Source organism: Rhizoctonia solani, chromosome 9, assembly GCF_016906535.1.
Source record: "Rhizoctonia solani chromosome 9, complete sequence".
Lineage (NCBI taxonomy): Eukaryota > Fungi > Basidiomycota > Agaricomycetes > Cantharellales > Ceratobasidiaceae > Rhizoctonia > Rhizoctonia solani.
In genome coordinates, this window is record NC_057378.1 from 1760148 (window position 1) to 1782050 (window position 21903).

At 46.6% G+C, this 21903-nt stretch overlaps 5 protein-coding genes across 5 annotated transcripts; all 5 read right to left on the reverse strand.

The window, feature by feature from the left end:
- Positions 1-27: 27 nt before the first annotated feature.
- RhiXN_08067 (pectate lyase) lies at positions 28-2108 on the reverse strand (the record flags this gene model as incomplete). Its single annotated transcript, XM_043327883.1, has 18 exons — positions 28-111; positions 174-234; positions 285-397; positions 449-530; positions 587-608; positions 666-706; positions 764-778; positions 834-897; positions 954-967; positions 1026-1034; positions 1087-1142; positions 1201-1233; positions 1290-1304; positions 1370-1499; positions 1548-1636; positions 1693-1791; positions 1848-1911; positions 1963-2108. The coding sequence occupies 18 exons, from the start codon at positions 2106-2108 to the stop codon at positions 28-30; spliced, it is 1137 nt and encodes a 378-aa protein (XP_043183268.1).
- Positions 2109-7549: 5441 nt separating this feature from the next.
- RhiXN_08068 (pectate lyase) lies at positions 7550-9831 on the reverse strand (the record flags this gene model as incomplete). The annotated part of the gene is made up of 19 exons (XM_043327884.1): positions 7550-7633; positions 7700-7760; positions 7814-7926; positions 7982-8063; positions 8117-8138; positions 8203-8243; positions 8302-8316; positions 8373-8436; positions 8493-8506; positions 8566-8574; positions 8631-8686; positions 8748-8780; positions 8839-8853; positions 8909-9038; positions 9087-9199; positions 9233-9331; positions 9386-9468; positions 9557-9684; positions 9737-9831. 19 exons carry the CDS (start codon positions 9829-9831, stop codon positions 7550-7552), a joined length of 1257 nt encoding a protein of 418 aa, XP_043183269.1.
- Positions 9832-12046: 2215 nt separating this feature from the next.
- RhiXN_08069 (endoplasmic reticulum membrane protein) lies at positions 12047-17201 on the reverse strand (the record flags this gene model as incomplete). The annotated part of the gene is made up of 17 exons (XM_043327885.1): positions 12047-12242; positions 12294-12740; positions 12967-13199; positions 13249-13518; positions 13800-14024; positions 14077-14237; positions 14288-14421; positions 14471-14979; positions 15027-15185; positions 15237-15548; positions 15597-15842; positions 15898-16002; positions 16053-16151; positions 16199-16622; positions 16672-16930; positions 16981-17043; positions 17093-17201. The coding sequence occupies 17 exons, from the start codon at positions 17199-17201 to the stop codon at positions 12047-12049; spliced, it is 3951 nt and encodes a 1316-aa protein (XP_043183270.1).
- Positions 17202-17204: 3 nt separating this feature from the next.
- Positions 17205-17603, reverse strand: RhiXN_08070 (endoplasmic reticulum auxin efflux carrier; the record flags this gene model as incomplete). The annotated part of the gene is made up of 1 exon (XM_043327886.1): positions 17205-17603. One exon carries the CDS (start codon positions 17601-17603, stop codon positions 17205-17207), a length of 399 nt encoding a protein of 132 aa, XP_043183271.1.
- A 1259-nt stretch (positions 17604-18862) lies between these two features.
- On the reverse strand, positions 18863-20606 carry RhiXN_08071 (kinase domain protein; the record flags this gene model as incomplete). Its single annotated transcript, XM_043327887.1, has 10 exons — positions 18863-18934; positions 18963-19199; positions 19252-19260; positions 19311-19376; positions 19435-19560; positions 19614-19634; positions 19709-19983; positions 20037-20250; positions 20300-20529; positions 20594-20606. The coding sequence occupies 10 exons, from the start codon at positions 20604-20606 to the stop codon at positions 18863-18865; spliced, it is 1263 nt and encodes a 420-aa protein (XP_043183272.1).
- Between the last annotated feature and the right edge of the window lie 1297 nt (positions 20607-21903).

A 21903-nucleotide genomic window follows, 5' to 3' on the forward strand; every position in this document is an offset into this window, starting at 1 on the left:
TATGGAATCACAAGGTTGAGAGACTTGCTATATTTTTCCTAGCCCTGCGTTCGCGAGAACGTAACTCTTGACTGCGGAGGCATCCATCACTTTGTTTGATGTGACGAAAGACTAAGTTCAAAGACGTATTGTTAGTTTGCAAGTGGAAGGCATGATTGAGATTTCGGAAGTACCTGCTTGAAGTCACCCAGTACTCCCGAGTTGGCAGCATTTATAAGGCTGCCCGACGAGACCCTACGAAGCAACAGTATAAGAGACAGTTTTAACCTGATGAAGTCACTTACAGGGTGTTGGACACACAGTTGCGACCAATAGCGCTCGCGCATTGAGCGTTCATTGACGCAGATGTAGGAGCAAACAAGGCGCCTTTAGGATCCCCCAATGTGGGAGTTTTTACCTGATAATAGAGTAAGAAGATCGTCCAAAAATAGTACAACGTTATGCGTACCGATTCGATATAATTGCCCTCAAACAAGACGCGGGATCCAACTGCTGCATCCAGGGCATGCCCGCTAATGTCGTGGAAGTAGCTAAATCCAAAATTAGAGCCTGCACTCAGAAAGAAGCGAGATAGAACAGAACACACTTGTTGTACATATGAACAGTTTCTGAGGGTCAGATTTCTGTATGTCAGCAAACCAAGTGATCGAGATAATAATACTAACGCGCAAGGCCATCGGTGCCTCCCACCTTGGGAGCGCGACCCCTAGAGACGATGATATTAATACAATGCGAATCCGGCCAGATGAACGAAAACTCTTACGATGCGTGGTAAACGCTAGTAGAAAAATATGAACAATTGCATCTCACTATTAAATGTATTACATACTTACTAGTTGTATGCAAAGGTCATAGTGTCGCCTTTTCCAAGGAAATAAGTCCCCCAGTAATGATATCCTTAGGATCGTCAGCTAAGGGAGGGTTGTCTTGCTGTGTTGGACATGAGCTCTTACCATCGCAAAACGGGCTATTAATTCACAGGTGATTCATAAGTCTGATTAGCGGCACAATTATTGGGCACTAACGTATATGTGCTGGAAGGGAACCAAGTTACCATCTGCAGTAGAAAATTTGGAGTTTACTCACGCTCTTCCATCGAAATAGTTGTTAGAGATAGTAACTTGAGTCGTGGGGTTGAACCCCTACTCCCAAATAGGTTATTGTTAATAAGGATATTACAGCTCAGGTTAGGTAACTGACCGAAACAATGAACTGCCGGCCAACGTCTTTAAACTACCGTTCATCTAGACTTAGTCCCACACAAGCTTGATGAGCATTAGTTGGCTTACATAGTTATGGTCAATCTAGAATCATTGGTAAGTGCTTTAGACTCCTTCATCTATTAGCATTCAAAATCGTCTCAACTTACCCATATTTTACTTCCGCCATGAAGCGTGAGCGCGTCACCTCCCCACACATATTGCTGATTCATGTCCGAGAAGCGAACATTTTGAATGATAATGTTAGTGGCACCTAAGATCCTAAGACCTTTTCCTTTGCTAAGGAGCTGTTAGTTATACAGTACATTTTGAGAGGCTCGTACTCACATCCAGCCTGCACTTCCTTTACCGCGGAGAGTCTTATTAGACCCAAGTTGGATAGGAACGGTGGGCGCGACCTTATAGGTAAAGGTGGCCTTATTTCCACATGGGTCAGTTCCGCTTAGAGGCTCAAACCTCCCAGAGAACATACCTTGGTGGGAGTTGAAGCGCACCAATCAGGCCCATTCAAGGCAAATTGAACGTTGGGGGAGCAGCTCCATGGTTTGCACCCCGGCCCAGTAGCGGAACCCTTTTCAACCTTGTTAGCTTCCAAAAGGTACATGCTATTTCAACAAGAAACTGTACTTCTGTGTCGGTAAAGTCATATGTCTTGTCGAGAATTATCACTCGAGGGGTGCTGTCTTCGAGCCTGCAGTAGGTTATGAATGGGTGACCTCTGCTGGATCATTTACATGCTTACCATTGCTTCAGTTGCTGTGGAGAAGAGGGAATAGCTTCCACTCCTCCCGCACCACCTGTGGTGCCTGTCGCCCAACCAAAAGCAGTCGCAGCCAGAGCGCCTTGGGAAGCAAGAGTGATAGTTACCAAAGTCGCAAGTACATACATGATGGGGGGGGGGGAGTTAGTTGAAAATGAATAGAAAACAATGAATAGAATGCAGGACTCAGGCTCAGCGAGAGCCATCTTTATATACCCCGTGTCAAGCTAACAATTACCAAATCTACTAATTAGTATGATAATGGAAATAGTCGTTATCAATTCGTCATATTGAGTTTTGATCATGGGGTATACTGACCACGTGTAGACTGAGCTTTAGAAATTAAATTTCAAGCTTCCAAAGAGCACTGGGACCCAGTGGCAAAGACAAATACCAGTTCACACACTTGTGATCTTCCTCAAATCGTGGATGCTAAATACCGCATTCGTTCACTCGCGCTCTTGAGTAGTCGATGCATGATATTGAGAGGGCTAAAATCAAGATTATCATTCTCGTGCGCCTTAACTCAGCCTGTTATGCACAGTCCGTTAAGATATGTCAAGTTGACTCCTTCAGTTATAAAATCATCGGGATATATCGCTCCGGATCCAGGTAATGGGGTTTAATCGGGGTTAGTTTCATTCGGCGTTTACGTTCCTGTTTTGCACCTTGATCTTGCGCGAGTCGCTACGTTTAGTCACCCGGCCATATCATCAGTGAACCTGACTGGCGCCAGTTACGTGTGCATAATTATTCAACTCCTTATAGACTCTAAAAAAACCTCCGGAGTTCGCGAGCGCTCGGAACCGCCAATGGTTCTCCCCCTACTTGCCGAGTTCCACAAGCCCCTACTGTAGTAAATTGGAATTTACATCATATTAGGAAACTGACATGACGCTTAGCGGTCCAAGTTAAGCAAGGTGTGTGAAGGCCAAAGCTATTGTATTGCTCGCGAGCCTCCCCGAGGCTAGGGAGAACCATGAATGCACCCAAGCACTCCAGAACTCCAGCAGGATTTGTGAAGATGCTATCCACGAAGCCTAAATGAAACGCAAGGCCATGGTTAATTATGATTGATCGTCATGAACCTCATGAAACAGATGGTCTAACCTAGCTTCCGATCACCCAGTATCCTCTTAGATGTCTTCTGAACTTCCACGATTTGGAACATAATCAAGGCCTAGGAAGCCTTATCTAGGGGTTGAAATAATAGCACCCTATAGTATTGATGAGCCAGGGTGCGCAGCTGTGTCAATTAAATATGCGGAAATTCTCTAAGAAACAGCTTTCTGGTCGGAAACTTACTGGTGGTCTATATGCATTTTTGGTGTTCCTGCGGCTTCCCCAAACAGTTGGTCAGAATTGTGGCAAAAACGGTCTATCTAATTGTCCAGTTCAAAAATTTCAGGACGTTTACATAGACAGTTTTTAGTACGTTTCATCAGAAGGCCTGTTTCCTGCGGAAATCTTGTATACTTAGATTGTAAGGTGCGGTCGGATAAGCTTGGCGGAATACATGTCTTTAATCTCATGAGTCACGTAAACGGGGCTTCAATTGCAGGGGATGATGTGCTCATGGACCCTCATGTATCGCGAATCCCCATTTTTTGTTAAAGATAATCCATCAGTCACTGTAGCCCTACACAGATAACTTCGGATTTTTCGTCTCCCCATCCAAACTACCAGCCTTCTTTGCGTCCCTATCCCCTAGCGTTCACATCGGTGTCGCTAACGTGATCCCAAAACCCCTCATCATTTTAGTTACTCCCTGGTTGCCTTTTTTCTCCTTAATTGCTTATTTCACGTCATATAGATATATGCGGTCACATCGATTCATTGTTCCACGCTGTTAAGTCCATGACACGCGAGCTGTCGACGTGGATCGGAACAGGCTCTAGACTTGGGCTAGAGTCTCAGGCAAGTGCATTCTATGTAGTGAGTAGGTAACGCGGTCTGATCCGGAGAGCTGTGGTACGGGTAAGGGAGGCCCGTACGATGAAACCGGGCGCTATTACGGGCGCACAATCAAGCAAGCTCTGGCAAGCGGTCCGGGATAAATACAGTTGTATTTTGGGTTACCACTGGAAGGAACGGCCGCTCTCCCGAGCCCCCTCGGTAGCGTGGCCCCGGTTTCACCCCAGTGGAGCGCACCACTGCTGTACTCACTACCGTCCCTCAGTCCTGGTCGTAATATCTCTTCATTTGGTAGATTTTATTTCACCATTGCTATCTCTTGGCCCAAGATCAAGTAATACGTATACACCAAAGTACCAGCTTTTACGACATTTCACAGTGCCCCTCGACCAGTTCCATCTCTGTATCTCTTCGATAGCCGCATATTTGTTCATGTGTGCATACATGGGGTTATATTACGATCGTTTTCTTCTGTGAGGTAGCTTCTGTATGCATGTGGGTTGTCTAAGTAGTCCTAATAACTCATTAGATTGCTCGTGGTTCCGCATTGGCAAGGGCGTCGGACTTGACCTCAGAGGCATACAGACCCTTCGCTGATCTGTCAAAGGACCAGATTTGAAGGCATATAATTAATACATATGTAATCTGCATGAATGTGCTACAATGGCACAAATCATTTTGAGATCACCCAGCACCCTGGGGTCTCCTGAACTGGAAAGACTCCCTGTGGATACGCTATAGAGCAGTGGATCAATAAATTTACGGAATCAGCAAACAGATTAGCGCATGCGCACAGCCTATTGGTTACTCAAGCTGCGGTTGAGCATGAGATCCTTGGTTAATATGTGACCAAATGAGATATGCCGTGTTAAAGTAACGTATCCAATGATGGCAGTACTGGGGAACAATAGTTAGCGGAAAAGTCGCCACTAACACATTCACATAGAATTAGTGAGTTCAAGTGCCGAAGGCCATTTGACTGCTTAACTCATTCATCCTAATTCAAATGTATTGTTGGCTGAAGCTGTTACGATCAAAGAGCTTAAACTGAATACCCTTATCCCGTATGACGCTGTTGTTCCTACGAGCCGACTCACTGTGGTTGCCTTCGAACAAAATACGTGCCCCACCGGCCGCATTAAGTGCGTGACCATTGATACCGTGGAAACAACCGGACGGGGTTGATTTAATATCAGCGTTACCGGATCATGTTGTGAATCAATCCTATGAGTGTGTTTGAAGCGCACTGGCAACGAGCTTGAAACATATGAAAGCTATGAATAGGCCTCTTCCCCACCGTGAACCCAAAAGGTGCGGAGTTTGCCAAAAATCCGCACCCTCACTATACTTTGCCCCGCAGGTCACGCGCCTCGGAAATGAAAATTCGGACCCCATGGTGCGGATTTTGGGTGCGGATTGTAGAAAGAAGTTGAAGATGTATATAGAAACAAATATGTACATTAATGTCTAACTAATTACAAAGTATGAACAAGAGTGAGATTGAGAGAGAATGGTGAGTTGGTAGGAGGCAGAACTGGCCCCTTATATACCCGCGAACAAACCAGTCGAGTCACTTATAGGGGTGACGCGTACTTACTGCGCATTACTGCGCATATATCTTATTGGTTAGTTCACACTGACTCAATTACATGGAAGATACTAGATTATTCTAGTATATACAAGGCATTTCTACACGGATAATCCGCACCTTGGGGGAACACAGTGCCCGGCAGGCGTTGAATCCATGTATTTCATTGAATGATTGAAGTCTTTGTTTCGTTTTCGTTTTCTTTTTTTTTATTTCTTGTTGGGCGAATATGCGTCGCATTAATTACTTTTCTATTTCATTTGATTCTATTCACGTTTTTGGATTTGTCTCTATTGTAGTAGGTCAACGGTACTACTCGTGTCTCTCATTTGATTATGTCATGCATTCATATTTCTTTATAAGGCTAGTGATGTAGTAAATATATGCTATAGAATGATATGAATATGCGATTCTTTTCGATTTCAAGAAGTGTGGAAGACGACGACTCATTAAATATGAATCCAAGAAACGGAGGCCACGTGATCTAGTTTTTATTGATACACGTCCATATATAAACAATACGGGAGCTACATGCAAGCTAGGCAAACCACTCACAAAACCGAGAACCAAACCGCGAAACACTACAACAGAAAACAAAGAAACGGAGAAAAGAAAATATCACAGGCACGCAAACATAAGTAGCACGGTCAGAAAGATGAAACTGTCGCAGGCCGACATACAGGTGACTTAAGGCCTTGCTTGGGTAGAGGCCGTAAGGGCGGGAGTGAGATGGCGGCCTTAAGGGCGTATATACTACGTGGTTTGAGTGGTAGCCGGCGGGCCTCCTCGTCTTCTTCCTATGCCCGTCTTGGCAATGAATTTTGCGACTGCCTCAAGACCTGCACGGGAGCCGAACAGTGAAGGATCAGATGATTTGGTAGAGAACTCACGAAGTTCCCCCCTGGTCCCGCCGTAGTGGGACAGGACGTGGTTAAATGGATTACTGTCTCTTCCCATTCCCTGCAATTGCACCTGGGGTCGACATCGTGATGGAATTGGGCATGGTATTTGCCGTAGTGGCCGTGTCCGGTGAGGAATTGGACTAGCTGGCCCACGTGATCTAGTAAGCGCCGGCTTCCCAGCTCGCTACGCTGCGCCACCTTATTTAGTTGGAGAGCTTTACTGGAACCATAGTAATGAACTTGATCCCGCAAGGTCACTTCTAGGGCCTAAGTTAGACCCCCTGCGGCTTGCTTGATCATGGTAAAACCCCCAGTTGGAGATTTTCCACACACAAAAAGCCGTGCTTTGTATATGGATTCATGAAAATATCAATGACGATTGAAATGTTCTGCCGTGCGGTTTTCTCATTCGGAAATTATGTACTTGTTGGGATCTACCTACGGAACCCAGAAAGCAAAGCAAGGCCAGTGGCCCCAGAATAGCTAGCTAGCTATTCCTCATCGAAAATATATTGCCCAAGAACATGGCGCTTACTGGAGAAAAAGAAGTCATGTCCGTGAGTCTTGTTTTGTAAAAAATCATAGCAGGGTCTCGAGAGACATGCTCCCCGGCTCGTATTATTTCCTCCTAATTTACGTTATTGTGAGCAACGCCCCATTGGCATTGGCTTGACTATACTGAAGCACAATTCGCCAGATCGCGTAGGAACTCTACAACAAGACCAATGATATTTTCAGCTAGTCAAGCGTACTTCTCAGATTTCCGAGCGTCTGGTCGATTATTATCAAGCATGAATTCGTTCTCTAGTGCCTAGCCGTAACCCGTGAAATTGCTCAATATCTCCATCAGGGGGTATTAGGGGAAAGCCGTAATATTTTTGAATGTACCCGGTTATACATTTGATCGATGAGTTCTTAGTAAAATCTGTCCAGCTTTCCCGGACCCAACGGTATATGACTTTGCATTGGTAAAATACAAAGCACCGTCATTAAGTACCAGCTTCAATGAAGTTTAATGGCGTCCTTCAGTGGATTCCATGTCATATATGTCTCATTGGTAACCAAATATTTATCCATGTATGTCTGCATGAGGTTATTTTCCGATATCGTCTCGTGAAGCCGCTCCGTTATCTATGCATGTTGCCTAAATAACCCCAACAATTCATTAAATCTTTCCTAGTCCCGCATTGGCGAGAACGTGGGCCTTGACCGCAGAGGCGTCGAGAACCCTGTTCGATGTGACAAAGGACTGAATTTTGAAGGCACGCCATTAGTTCATGTATAATCTGCGTGAAAGTATGATAATGATACAAACTTTCTTGAAATCACCCAAAACTCCTGAGTTGGCTGCATTGGAAAGGCTCCCTGAGGATACGCTATGGAGCAGCAGATTAATAAACGTATGGAATGAGTGAATAAATCAGCGCACAGAGTATTGGATACACAGTTTCTACCAATGGCGTTGGCGCACTGGGCATTCATTGATGAAGAGGTAGGAGCAAATACGGCTCCATCCTTGTTACCCGTTGAAGGTGTCTTGACCTGAGAGTTGATACTTAGTGCCTTTATCCCGTGAAATGATACTGCTGCTACGAACCGACTCAATGTAATTGCCTTCAAACAGAATGCGTGCCCCGCCAGCCGCATCAAGTGCGTGGCCACTGATATCGTGGAAGTAACTAGACGAAAGTTAATACAGGTGATAGCGGGTCATTTTACAAATAAATCCTACTTGTTGTACATGTGTATTGTTTCTGACGGTTATACCAAGATTTGGTTAATGATCGAGGTGTGTGCTCGTGCTAGTAGAGAACTTACGTGTGCTAGAAGCATCGCCTCCTACCTTAGGAGCACGTCCCCTGATTACAGTGATACCAATAAGATAGTGACCACGGGCTCTATTGAGAAAAATCTTACGATGCATGATAGACGCTTGAATAAGGAGGAGTGGGTTAGGTAATTGGATGATCTTTGGCATTGGCACTTACTAATTATATGCAAAGGTGACAGTGTCGGCCTTCCCGCTAACTATTGTGCCCCAGTAGTGATATCCTTCAATACGTTGCTTTAGCAAAAAACTATCTCACTTGCTCCTTTAAGAGGCTTACCATCGCAGAATGGTCTATTTGTCCAGATACGGTTGATTAGGTCTGACTGCGAGCCGAATTACCGAGTACTCACGTGTAGGTTCTACAAAAATACGATCGGTTTGCTATTCAGAGCTGAATATTTCATGAAACACTTACGCTCGCCCATCGAAATAGTTGTTTGAGATTGTGACTTGCATAGAAGGATCAAACCCCTGTTCCACGCGATACGATTAGCACGCTATGCTATATGACTCTGATAAATAGGCAACTAACCGTAACAATAAACTGTCGACCAACATCTTTGAACTATCCGACCCATCTAGGTTTAGTATTCAGGATATCTGAATTACTACTATCGGCTTACATAGTTGTGGTCAATCTAAGACTTCCTGGTAAGTCATCATAAAATTATATGCAAATCGATTGCGACCTACCCAGATTTTACTTCCTCCCCAGATTGTGAGTGCATCTCCTCCCCAAACATACTTCTGGTTCAAGTCCGAAATACGGATGTTTTGTATGATAATATTCGTTGAACCCACAATACTTAGACCTTTTCCTTTGCTAGGTAACTATTAACCGTCCATTCTGTCTTATTCAACAAGTACTCACATCCATCCACTATTGCCCTTTCCACGCAGTGTCTTATTTGAGCCAATTCGAATGGCCGTAGTAGCAGCTTTTTTATAGGTAAAGGTCCCCTTAGTGAATATGACTGAGCTCTTCTACGAAATTCCGTGGGTACCACAATCACACACCTTGGTTGGAGTGGAAGCACACCAGTTAGGTCCATCAAGCGCAAGCTGAGCGTTGGGTGAGCAAGTCCATGGAACACATCCTGGTCCAGTGGCATCTCCCTGCAGAATTAATTAGCCTCTTGGTTTCAAAGTGAGCTTGACAACAGATTATACCTCTGTATCGGTAAAATCATATGTCTTGTCAAGTATGATGGTCCGAGGAGTGCTATCTTCAAGCCTAAAGCTGGAGGTCAGCTCTATGGTCTCAAATTAAAATTCAAGGGTGGCCTTTCCATTGTTTTAGCTGTTGTGTTGAAGAAGGAATGGCCTCGGCCGCCGCTGCACCTCCGGTTGTACCAGTAGCCCATCCAAAGGCAGTCGCAGCGAGGGCGCCTTGAGATGCAAGAGCAATGGTAGCCAAAGATGCAAGGAAATACATGATGGTGGACAACAAGCAGTGAGAAGTATCAGTACTGGGTGCGATGAATGGTTTGAGCCCCGCAAGAATGCTGTTTATATACTCACTCTGGTGCTTTTTCAATCGTTTGTGACATAGAAGCAACGTATTGGTAGTTGCTTGGACTCTCTGGGACACCCATATCAGACTTTGCGCCCCCCATAGTTTAAACTCCATGTGTTTGAGATCTTGTAATGGCATAGATCACTCCCCGTGCTCGACCCGGATCCATGGTCATGACAGATGGTTCACTATGAGCACATCAAGAGAAGCTCGGAGGAAGTGGATTCTACCTGTTACCATTCCCGCGTAATCCACAATCAAACCAACCTGTGATTAGTGCTTGGGTTGATCCTATGCCATAATTTATCAAGATCTCATCATGTTCATTACAGGGTAATAATTGGTAACGTATAATTAGGGGCCTTGGTTTTTCCATCCACTTCTGTTGAAAGGAATTTGGGCCTTTTAGAATATGCTATTATTGAGGATCTTCGAGGTGATTCTTCCCCGGTGATAAGTGTACATAATAGGTCACCTGGGTGGGTCGCCTGATGGATATAGATGAGACACCCGCACATAGCCCCAAGAGAGAAGCTTCACCACAAGATTCGGGAGGGACTATGAGTATGCAAGCATGAGTGTACCACACAGGTTCACATAATTAACATAATTGGCATGGTCTTGGCAAAATCTGGATGTCATGCGGATTTTCCATACTTTAGGGGTTCACCGTGTCATTTGAGCATGAAAAGTATCATGGAGCATAACATACAATGCTGTTGAACTTGATGCAGTATTGCTTATGAGTTGACAGTTCCCTGGTTGAATCATGCACAAATATCTCATGTTCTTCATCCAACCCTGTTCCTGCTCTGTGTTTACCTCCCAATCCATTGTAAGTGTCCCGTGTCTGGAAAGACAGACATGACACTATGAGTTTAAATGAATAGATTATGAGTGGCTGCCAATACAGTGGTTCTTGCGGCAATTTTGTTCACTCTGATGCAACATATCACTTCGGTAGTAACCTGCATAACAACAACTTAAATAAGTAATTATTTTGAGCAAACATAAACGCAAGCACCAGGATGTTTTGTCTATCCTTTCACGCTTGCTTCAGGCATATTGGGCTAACATAATGGAAAAACGGAAAGTAGCTAATTAACCAAGTATATCTGGCTCAACCACGGATTTTTGCCCATTTTGAGTAATATTTGAGCCCATAAGGGGCTTTTTCAATTTACAAACAGCACCCTCACTGGGGAGCACCGCATTCCAAATCTCGGAAGCGGAGACCATGATCGAGTAATTAGAAGTTAGATCGTACCAATTACTTCCTGGAATCCATGATTATCCTTGCCCGTGACCTACCGTTTCAATTAGGCCTCAGGGCCAAGTGACCAATTCATACCCTCGTAATTGGCGCCAATTGAATTCGATTGGATGATTGCAACTGTCGCCTCGCGCGGGTCTTGGGCAAGGACACCACCACTGAATATCCTAGAAGAAATTTCTAGATGAGAATCTACAGAAAGGGGATCCGAGCACATGAAAACAATATGGGGAGGACTGCCAAATGGAGCAAACTCTCAATTCGACTTGACGTGCCGAGCAACGAATTCAGGAGCCTTTACCGCTATTTTGTCTCGTTTGACATAACCTGTCATCAAGTCGAGCCAGTAAATGTATCGATCACAGGGGTACTTATGTGCTTGATTTGCTTGAGAAACTCCTTCCATATTACCCATCAATTATTTATACAAATGTATGTACGACTGATTCAACAAGTGCGAGGTAAAGGGAAATATAAGCTCAAAAGTACTCGCCATCTCAGTGTGCAGAGCTACTTGTCTGTGGGCGCGAGAATCTAATAGGATGGGCGCGATTTCTAGTATTTTCATCTCCAGTCCCAGAAACCCAATCCCTGCATCGAAACCAAGTTAAATATAATCAGTTATTACGATCACACAAGAGAGAATCCCAACCTACATCATTTGACACCTCCCACTACAGTACACCTTTTCGGGGCATCGTCCACACACATGCTCGGCTCCTATCCGGATACTGGGTTTGGCGCACCTAGAATACATGCATACAAATAATTTCCTGACAGACCCCAAAAATCCCAAAGACTCTCAGATCCACTTCCAAACTTCGGTAGCCAGACCATGGAAAGCTGAAGCGTTTCGTGGTCCAATCGACATCCGTTCGAGAAAATAGAGATGTTGCAAAAACTTCCACCATTCTAATTCGTACCGCTTAAAGCATTCGGTTACTATCTCCTTGGGGCATAGTTTAGATATGGTGTTGAACAGCGCATCACTAGTGTGAGACAAGCTTCCGCTTCGTTCTGAAATGGACCGTGTGGTTGAGCCTTAGTTCTTTATACAACGACGAGGGCACTCGCTCGATTCATCAGCACCGGAAGGGAACAATTGATAAATTGAGGGCTCCATGGAGAGCAACAATCTTCCGACCAAATCGAGAAGTCCACACTCAACAACGGCTTCAATGATCCCCTTGGCAGCCCGGGGTTTCACCGAGAGCTGTGTTACGGGCCTTAGTATCCGACTGTACGCAAGTCTCAGCAAAGGTAACAGCATCTGGAGTGCACAGCCTTACGTCATGCCGGTAAAGGTGGTACAGATGTTATTCATGACCGCAACCTTTTCTTCCTCCTCCTCCTCACCATCATCATCATTAGCATTCATGAAGCTCTTCCAAAGTTCTCTCACGGTGGCTCTAATTAACTCGGACACTTGGTCTTCGCATCCAGGAATTGAGTGGTGGGAGATAAAGTTGAGTGCATCGCTCAAGTCGGGGGACGAAAATATGGAATCGTGCTTCCATATCTGGTTAGTAAAAGTACGCATGATTTGGATTGAATCATCAAGATGGCTATGTTTGGGGCTCTCCTCCCACGCGTGAGTGTCCCGGTACACGATTGCACTGAGTAGCTGAAATGGTCGCCGCTGTTCGGGGCCAATGGTGAGATAGGAGCGCCAAAATATTTCCACAAAAGGGATGATTAGTATTCGGGATCGAGAACTAGAGTTGTTCTGGAGGTAGCTGGATACGAATTTGAGATGCAATGAGGTCATTCAGTTGAATCCAGACTTGGCTCGCCACTCGTAGACAACAAACCGCTAGAGTAGGTAAATAACGGGAGAGAGACCTGGCGAGACTGTATAGGTCATCGCCTTCAAGAACAGCTCTCTGTCATCCCATAAAACGGCCAAGAGACTGCCCACGTCAGTTCCAGAGACGATAGGCGTGCTCGCTACAGCGAGACCACCCAATGAGACAATTATAGGTCTCTGTTTCCGGGCCGGCAGCATGGTCAATGGCATATTCCACAGTCATGGCGGCAAACGTCGATAGGGTCTCAATAAATGAGGAGTCTTTGACAGTCTCTTCCTTCATATACTTAGTGACTATGCCGAGTTTAGAGTTATTCCTGATGAGGCAGCAACTAAGAGCAATAGTCATGGTCCTAAAGCACAAATATCCATACTCATAGCTGAACGGCTAAGATTGCTTAGCTGAAGTTCATCAAGGCAGATTTCGAACCTCTCACAAAAGTCTTTCCTAAGGCTTTGATCATAGCCAACAGGCGCATGCATCCTCCAGCCAGTAGAAGAGACGCAAGAGTGGTATACGAAGATACAGAGCGAGAGAACTCGAGTATAAATCGAAGATCTGAGATGGTCACGTCATGATTAGGTTTATCTGGTGTAAATTCGCCAATTCGCTTGATTGCATCCAGGGCATGTTGTTCAATCGCTACTACCGAACTTATCCATCCGTTGGCATCTGCTGCATTGTAGACTGCGATATACTGTTCGAACTGCCGACCTCAGTCAGGCTGCACTCGGCCCATCCTTCGTTTGTGGTTGTGGATGAGGAAAATAATGAGATCAGGCGAGTTGCCGATCATCACGTGGTTCTCAATGCATCACAAGTGTGGCTATGGGCCCAACACATTGCTAAGGCACTCATCAGCGAATAAAAACAGACTGCCACTCTTAGTATATCACCCGTAATTCGGAGGAACGGCCATTTGACTCAGGAATAATAGTTACATTACACTTCTATCCAAAATACACAAGAATTTCACTGATACCACACCGCATGCAACTGCTTCCTCGCTACAAGCGGTCGCACAACCACAATCGCCACACTCAACCCTACAATCGTCAACAACAACTGTAGCTTGTTGAATCCAGCACCCAAGAGATCGAATGTTCCGGATGGAGTGACTCGGGTGTGGAATAGGTCGAGACCATATGCGAGCACGCAGGATGTGGACTCGAGTAGGGTCGGAGCCCCAATGATGTGTTTTGTCCCCAAGACCTTGCGGGTGATGTCAGTAGTTAGAATACGTAGAATGAGGACGAGAACTCACTTGATTTTTATGCGTAACGATACGCCGTGTGTCGGGTGGAAGAACAGGCTCGTACTGGAAGAGCATCTCTTCCTGATCTTGAGCCGTCGGTTTTTGGAGAGGGCGACGAGGGTCGAGAATGCGTCGGTGGAGATGGTAAATTTGGTTTTTGCACGTGGCCACTGACATTCCCGTCAGTTAGAAACCTATGTCCGGGGCAACATAAACTTACACATAAGCCCCTTGGTAGAAATTCCAAACTTGGTACTGGTCGTACCAAGGGCCACAATAGGATATGGAAATAGGAATGATTGTTGTATCGCATGCAGTTTGACGCTCTTCTCCGAAAAACTCGAAGACTCAACGCTATCATCATATGTTAACACTGCCCACAACTGTCAAGAACACTACCAACCTATTAGTTTTATCGTCCTTTCCTAGACCCTCGTACAACTCCACAGAAACGACCTTGGTCCCCTTGTCCGTAGAGTTCCCGCCCACCTCATGAGCATAAACCAGCCAGTTCTCCACAAATGCGACTTTGGGGGGTATACATGGTGCAGGGAGAGCGCCCGAATCAAAAACAATCGCTCCGGAAACGAGATCGACGACTCGCACGGCACAATCCGCAGCGAGGATAGCGGCGACGTTTGGGTTGAGGTACTTGTACAATGTCGACCGGTCTCCCATGACCTTTCCGTACGATGCGATTGGAGACACTGAGCGGTGGATGACTTCGAGGCGGGAAGCAGCGGTATTGGGGAAGGTGGCCGGCAACGTGAACGCTTTCTTCCATGTCTCGATGGCAGGGGTAGATAGGTCAGATTCGAGAGCAAAGCCGCGTAGCTCAGATCCAATAGCACGAGTAAAGTATAACTGAGAAGCTGCATCGACTGTAGGTTGAGATTTAGGATAAACGTGAACCTATGAGAGTGTGAGCGCGGTCGAGATAATTACGTAGTTAAACCCACCTTTCCGTCCGCCGAGACAATCCCAATCGTGTTCGATTGTCCAGGAAGAATGAACGCCTCCGCAACCTCGGTCTCCGAGACCTGGATCCCTGCAGCACCGCCAGAAACCCAACGTCCGGTGAGCGCCGCGAAATGGAACACCACCGAGGTCTTTGTTTTCTGCCAAGCCGGATATTAGTGCTCATTCAATACACGCGGGAAAAATCGTACCCTTCCGCGCAACTTTTTCTCTGCGACGAGTACGACTTCCGGATCGGGTCCTTCTAGTGCGCTCTTGGTCACAAACATCTTGAACGGAATCACGTCTGCTGGTCCGGTCGAACTAACGCCAATGATCTTGCGCCAAACTACGTTTCCTTGCGCCGTGTCAATTCCGAGAAGCGTACCATAGCCCGTAGCTACGACGAGCACTTTACGGAATCCGAATGGGTCGCGGTCGAGAGATGAGGAAGAACCGGGAGTGATAGTGTACGTCCCTGTAGCAAAGCGTTTCGAAAACTGAGCAATATATTGAGGGAGGTTCTACGGAGAATATAAGTCTACGGGTACACGAAAAAATGAACCGCGTACCTGGGCAGCAACGATATGAAAAATCAGCCTTTCCAAGAACCCTCGATGCTCGGATGACGCAATCTCTTCCGCAATCTTACGTTCCGGGAGATCGACGAGCGCGGCCACTTTGATATCAGTCAACGCTTCGTCACGCGTCCATTGAAGATCGTGTAGTTGCCAGAGTTGAACTGCTCCAGTCGATGTAGTCAAAAGCATGCGGTGTTGAATGCTATAAGAGTGGGGCATGAACGCGTCAATGGCACACTGTGCATACACGTGAGTCGCTTTATGCGTTTGAATAATCTGATAGCAGACATACGTGCAAAATCACCCCGTGTTCAGCAGTATTGAAGGGGAAGGTGGCGCCAGTACTGATTCCTTTTCCTTCAGATCCATGAGCAGCGTACGTGTGAATATGGGCAAGCTAAAGACGAGCTTAGTGGGAATGAGGAAAATATGTGTGGGGGGACTCACGCCGGTACTGAGAGACCAAAATACGCGAGCAATGTACGCATTTCCCTCTCGATCAAGTGACCCGCTAAACAACGATGGAGTTTCACTCTTGGAGACAGCCTAACACAAAGGTAAGATCAACTAAGACAAGAACGCAGACGACAAACCGAATCATCGAAATCCCATTCTTGCTTCAGCCCAGTCGAATACATACCAAATACATACGGAAGCTCATCTTTGGTCTCGGCAACAAACAACCCTTCATTGTCAAGTTGCACATCGTGCACCTTGGCAAACCTGGTCTTGGTCGATGCGATTTCAGGCGATAAGATATTCGAATCTAATACAACCGAGTGTAATGTTCCATCGTGCTTCTCGAACCACACCACAGCAGGCGCTTTTGTATCATGAGTATTGAGCACAAACACATCTCGCATTCCACGTGTGATTTGCGAGGGTACTTGGGACTGGGAAACCAGAGCGCCAGTTTGGCGGTCCAGTGTGGTGATCGTCAGGGCATAAGAATCGGTTTTAATCAGACCAACGGTATGTATAGATGTCGATGAGAGAACGACGCGTGTCAAGAGGGTACTAGTAAACCTGTTAGCAGTCATAAATAGCTCGACTGGGTATTTCACACCTGATATCATCTGTGTTCCAGCTCCAAACTGTCTTTCCTGACTTTCCCTCCAATCGACTGACTGTGTGCCCATTGGTGAGAACATACGCGTCAATATCGCTCAGTTCGTGCCAGAACGTAATGTCTACCCCGAGATTGGCAGGTTCGAGTAAGCGCCCCAGCGACGGCGAGTGCAGCTGGCGTTCCCAAAGCAGGCTTCCGGTAAATGCTTCAAATAATCGGACGTGTGACCCCCCAGGTCCGGATATAGAGACCAGGGCTACGAGTTATATTGGCGTCGAGTCACGGTTGCATTGGAAAGAGACGTACCATCGCGGTGAGTCTTGTACTGTAGTATCCGACCCTCAGCTTGGTCAAACTCCCTTCGCCACACTGAAGGAAATGAGCACAACTCAAATGTCGTCATAAAAATAGCACAGACCAACATTCCCTGTGCTCCCAGGGTTTAACACGGCAAGCACGTTGCTCTTCGTCGCAACTGCCATTCCGGTTTTCTTTGTCGGTGAGCTGGGGTCTGACCGAATAAACATCGGTCATGCTTTAGTAGAGTCAGTCAAAGGGACTCCGACAAGCTCCTTGTGCCAGTCTATGACTCCCGCCTCTGATTCCTCGAGTGCCGATACATATCGTAGAGCCCAGAGCCATAGGAACGCGCTCGACCGGAGCCGCATCGTCGAGGAATGGTGACGAATGACTAGACCCTGACACGTCGTAGGATGCCAGTGAGTTAAGCGCCGTCGAACTAGGTCCGGCCACCCGGGTTGGGACTTGAGCGCATTCATAAATTCACGGCGGGATTGAGGGCGTAAACTGGAGAGCTTCCTTGGTACCATCAGCTTGTTTTTAATCTCACTGAACCTTGTTGGCCCCTGCTTGGGCCTTCGTAGAGTAATAATTATGAATTCCTCAAATGTATGTACTGCTGTGGCCATCATGAGCCCAATTTCTTGAACCTGATCGGTTGCTATCAGGTTCTCAGAAATCTCTTTCTGGCTTGCTCGATGTGTACTTCTCGAACGTAATATATAATTAAATGCTCATTCACGAGCCAATACAAATACCACCTTTGGGCCTATAGTTCTATCCCCGAGCCACCGTGCACCCCCAAGGCGCGGATCTTTGTCAAAATCCGCACCTTCATGGCTCATGGTGATGCTCCAAACGGCCCAGTTTCATCCCAGGCCTGGTCGGGTTTAATATTCTAACGCTCGCCAAAAGGCCGCTAGCTTCTGTGATCTGTAACTGTGGGGTTACTTTCAGAGAATTGATGTCCTGGCATTGTACTAGTATTTGCTTTTAACTTTAAACCAAGGTGTTGCCTTGTATATTATAGCCCAGGATTTCCTGGCCTCTTCTTAGACAGGAGCCTTTATGACCCATTATTCCTCCGGGTTGAGGCGATCGCCTAGGGCTTGTTCCCTGACCGCAAGCAATTCCGCTACGTGCCTAACCTTATCCCGGCGGCTATGTGTCGCAAACCTGGGCCCATAGTATGGTAGTGCGTGACGTTCCGCGTTAAAGCCATAACCATTCCGCAGCACTCGTCTAGTGATCTTGTCGCCTATGTGCTATACTGTACCCACGGGTCAGTTTAACGCCCGAGCTTGTAACCCGGGTCTTGGCCTGCATTTTCGCTTTGCAGTACTAGCCGATCAGTCTTGTAAAAAGCTTCGCGACTTGATAACCGAGAGGTCCTTGCAATATGAGACTAATTATTCGGAGGTTTCTGTTCCGACCAGTATAGTTGCGTTCTCCATAATTGGGGTAGAGTCTCGTTTGAACTACTTCTCGCGTAAACTCAATGCATAATTGCACAACCTTCCTTTGTATCTCTGGAATGTGTGGTACACTGCACCTTCCACCGCGTTTCCTGGTAGCAGCCAATAGAATTTCCGGTTGATAGAAGATTATACAATCAGCGAACAAGTGCACACAGCGCCGGCCAAGTTAGATCTCGCCATTGCCGATACCTATTCCTCATAGTTCCATAGCTACAAAGAATGTTAGTGAGCAATAGTAACTCAAGATAAATAAATGGAATTTTCTATATCCACAGGGGCAGTCTCACAGCACATACAACTTCGCATGTGGGATGCTAAACTTAGGGTTATAGAAAGCAATTATGTTTACATGCATACTATTCAACCCAACCATCACACGAAACCCCTTCTTGGCGATGAGTCAGGACCACTCAATCGTCATGATCATCATCTTCAGGCTCCTCTGCGATTACCTGTAGTGATTCAGGACTCAGGGGTAACATCTGTCCGGGCTTCAGAAATTAGTCAAACCTCCCGAAGTAGAGCAAAGACTTGACTCGCCAGTGTATGAACATCCTGAGCTGTCGGACGACCCGCAGGATTGTACGACCAGCAGCTCATAAGTATCGCCCACAGTACGTTCCCAAGTATGCTCCTCTCAGGTATGATGCTCCCGGGCCGTGAGGGCGTCTTTTTTCTATCTAAAATATGCCGGTAGAGCGAGATCTCAGACCGGCCAGAGAACGGAACCTCCGTCGTGAATGCTTCCTGATTTGTAAATCAGTAAACACAACTACCGCAGAACCACTCAGACAATCACCAGAATAGTCTGCAGCTAGAAGTCAGTTTCATTTACACGAAAGGATGGGGTCACCTTACCATTCCAAGCGCATATATGTCTCCTTCCTTTGTATGACCAGTCTTCCCTCGTAGTATCTCCGGGGCCTATGATAACATGACGTGAGCTTACCGAACGACAGGAAGATGTTCGGCTCCAGCTTACTGTCCATCTAACCGAGTAGCTCGGACCGGTGTTAGTTTGCGTGAAGTGCAGTGTAGCACTCAGAAAGCTGGCACAGCCAAAGTCGGTCAGTCTTGGAGCTCCGTTGCGGTCGATAAGAACGTTCGCCTGTAGTTAGTTATTCAGGGAGTCAAGAAAGCTGAGATTGGTATGCCTCGTACTCCTTTCAGGTCCCCATGTACCTGATGAACCGAGGTCAAACATAGAAGCAAAGGTGGGCGACAGCCTGGTTTTGATATGCAGTCACTCTACTCACGATGTCCATGTTGTGTAGGTATAAGACTCCTGCGCAGATAGACTTGCTCTGGGAGTCCGGCGTGAGGACGCCTGATGGATAGAGACACGTAACACCAACTCGACTCACTAGCTGGCACCTATTGACCGTTGGGTTGCGTGACAGGTAGTGTGGCATGTTTCCGTTGTCTTCCCACTCAGACACCATCGCCAAACATTCGCGGAATACTGTCAGGCCGATCAACTCAACGACATTGGGATGCTGGCATTTCGACCATGTATGAATCTCCCGTGCGGCTCGCTGAACATATTCTCAATGTGAGTTGCACAACGATGGAGTGCCGGGCTACCTGCCTTGTGGTACTTTCCAGCTAGCTCGTTTGATACGTCATAAGACCGAAACACTTTGATGGCAACGCGTGTTCCAGTACGAAGTCGACCAACGAATATATCACCCAAGCCGCCAGCAGCGACTGGATGATTGGAGCACAAAGATAAATCAATCGATGGGGTGATATCGACGCAGCCATGGGTTGTAAGAAGGTTGAGAATCTGGGTGGAGGTCTAAAACAATGGTTGTCATAGAGCAGAAAAAGCGAGGAAAAGAAAGAACCATGACAGATGAGACAGTATCGGAAAGATTCTGTTCAAAATCCAAAGTGGCTCTCTGTGGTTGTGGCGCATTCTTGTTAAGCGCCGAAAATGAATAAAAAACTAAAGATCGTTGAACAACCAAAAACGATTGGAAGGCTATAAAGTCATATGCGTACATAGTCATGAGAAAAAGACGGGTAAAACCAAAGTTTAAGGATCGCAAAGCCGGCCTGGGATCGTACATACCAGCTAAATTTGTCAGGTAGAATGAGCAAAATTTAGGGTTAATGGACAAAGGTAGAGCCTTACTCACAGGCTATATCCATGAAGCAGGATGAGCACGAGTGAGAGCGGTGAGACGAATGTACAGTCCTACTCACTTCCTATATCCACGAAGCAGGATGAGCAAGAGTGAGAGCGGTGAGACGAATGTACAGTCCTACTCACGTTCTATATCCACGAAGCAGGATGAGCACGAGTGAGAGCGGTGAGACAAATGTACAGTCCTACTCACTTCCTATATCCACGACGCATGATGAGCACAAGTGAGAGCAACGAGAGAGATGTACAGTCCTACTCACTGACTATACCCACGACGCAGGATGAGCACGAGTGAGAGCGGTGAGACGAATGTACAGTCCTACTCACAGCCTATATCCACGACGCAGCATGAGCACGAGTGAGAGCGGTGAGACGAATGTACAGTCCTACTCACTCGCTATACCCACGGCGCAGGATGATCATGAGTGAGAGTGGTGAGACGAATGTACAGTCCTACTCACTCGCTATATCCACGAAGCAGGATGAGCACGAGTGAGAGCGGCGAGACGAATGTACAGTCCTACTCACTCGCTATATCCACGAAGCAGGATGAGCACGAGTGAGAGCAGCGAGACGAATGTACAGTCCTACTCACCCACTATATCCACGACGCATGATGAGCACAAGTGAGAGCAGCGAGACGAATGTACAGTCCTACTCACTTCCTATATCCACGAAGCAGGATGAGCACGAGTGAGAGCGGTGAGACAAATGTACAGTCCTACTCACTTCCTATATCCACGACGCAGGATGAGCACGAGTGAGAGCAGCGAGAGAGATGTACAGTCCTACTCACAGCCTATATCCACGAAGCAGGATGAGCACGAGTGAGAGCAGCAAGACGAATGTACAGTCCTACTCACGTTCTATATCCACGAAGCAGGATGAGCACGAGTGAGAACAGCAAGACGAATGTACAGTCCTACTCACTTCCTATATCCACGACGCAGGATGAGCACAAGTGAGAGCGGTGAGACGAATGTACAGTCCTACTCACTTCCTATACCCACAACGCAGGGTGAGCACAAGTGAGAGCAGCGAGACGAATGTACAGTCCTACTCACTTCCTATATCCACGAAGCAGGATGAGCACGAGTGAGAGCGGTGAGACGAATGTACAGTCCTACTCACAGCCTATATCCACGAAGCAGGATGAGCACCAATGAGAGCGGTGAGACAAATGTACAGTCCTACTCACTTGCTATATCCACAAAGCAGGATGAGCACGAGTGAGAGCGGCGAGACGAGTGTACAGTCCTACTCACTTGCTATATCCACAAAGCAGGATGAGCACGAGTGAGA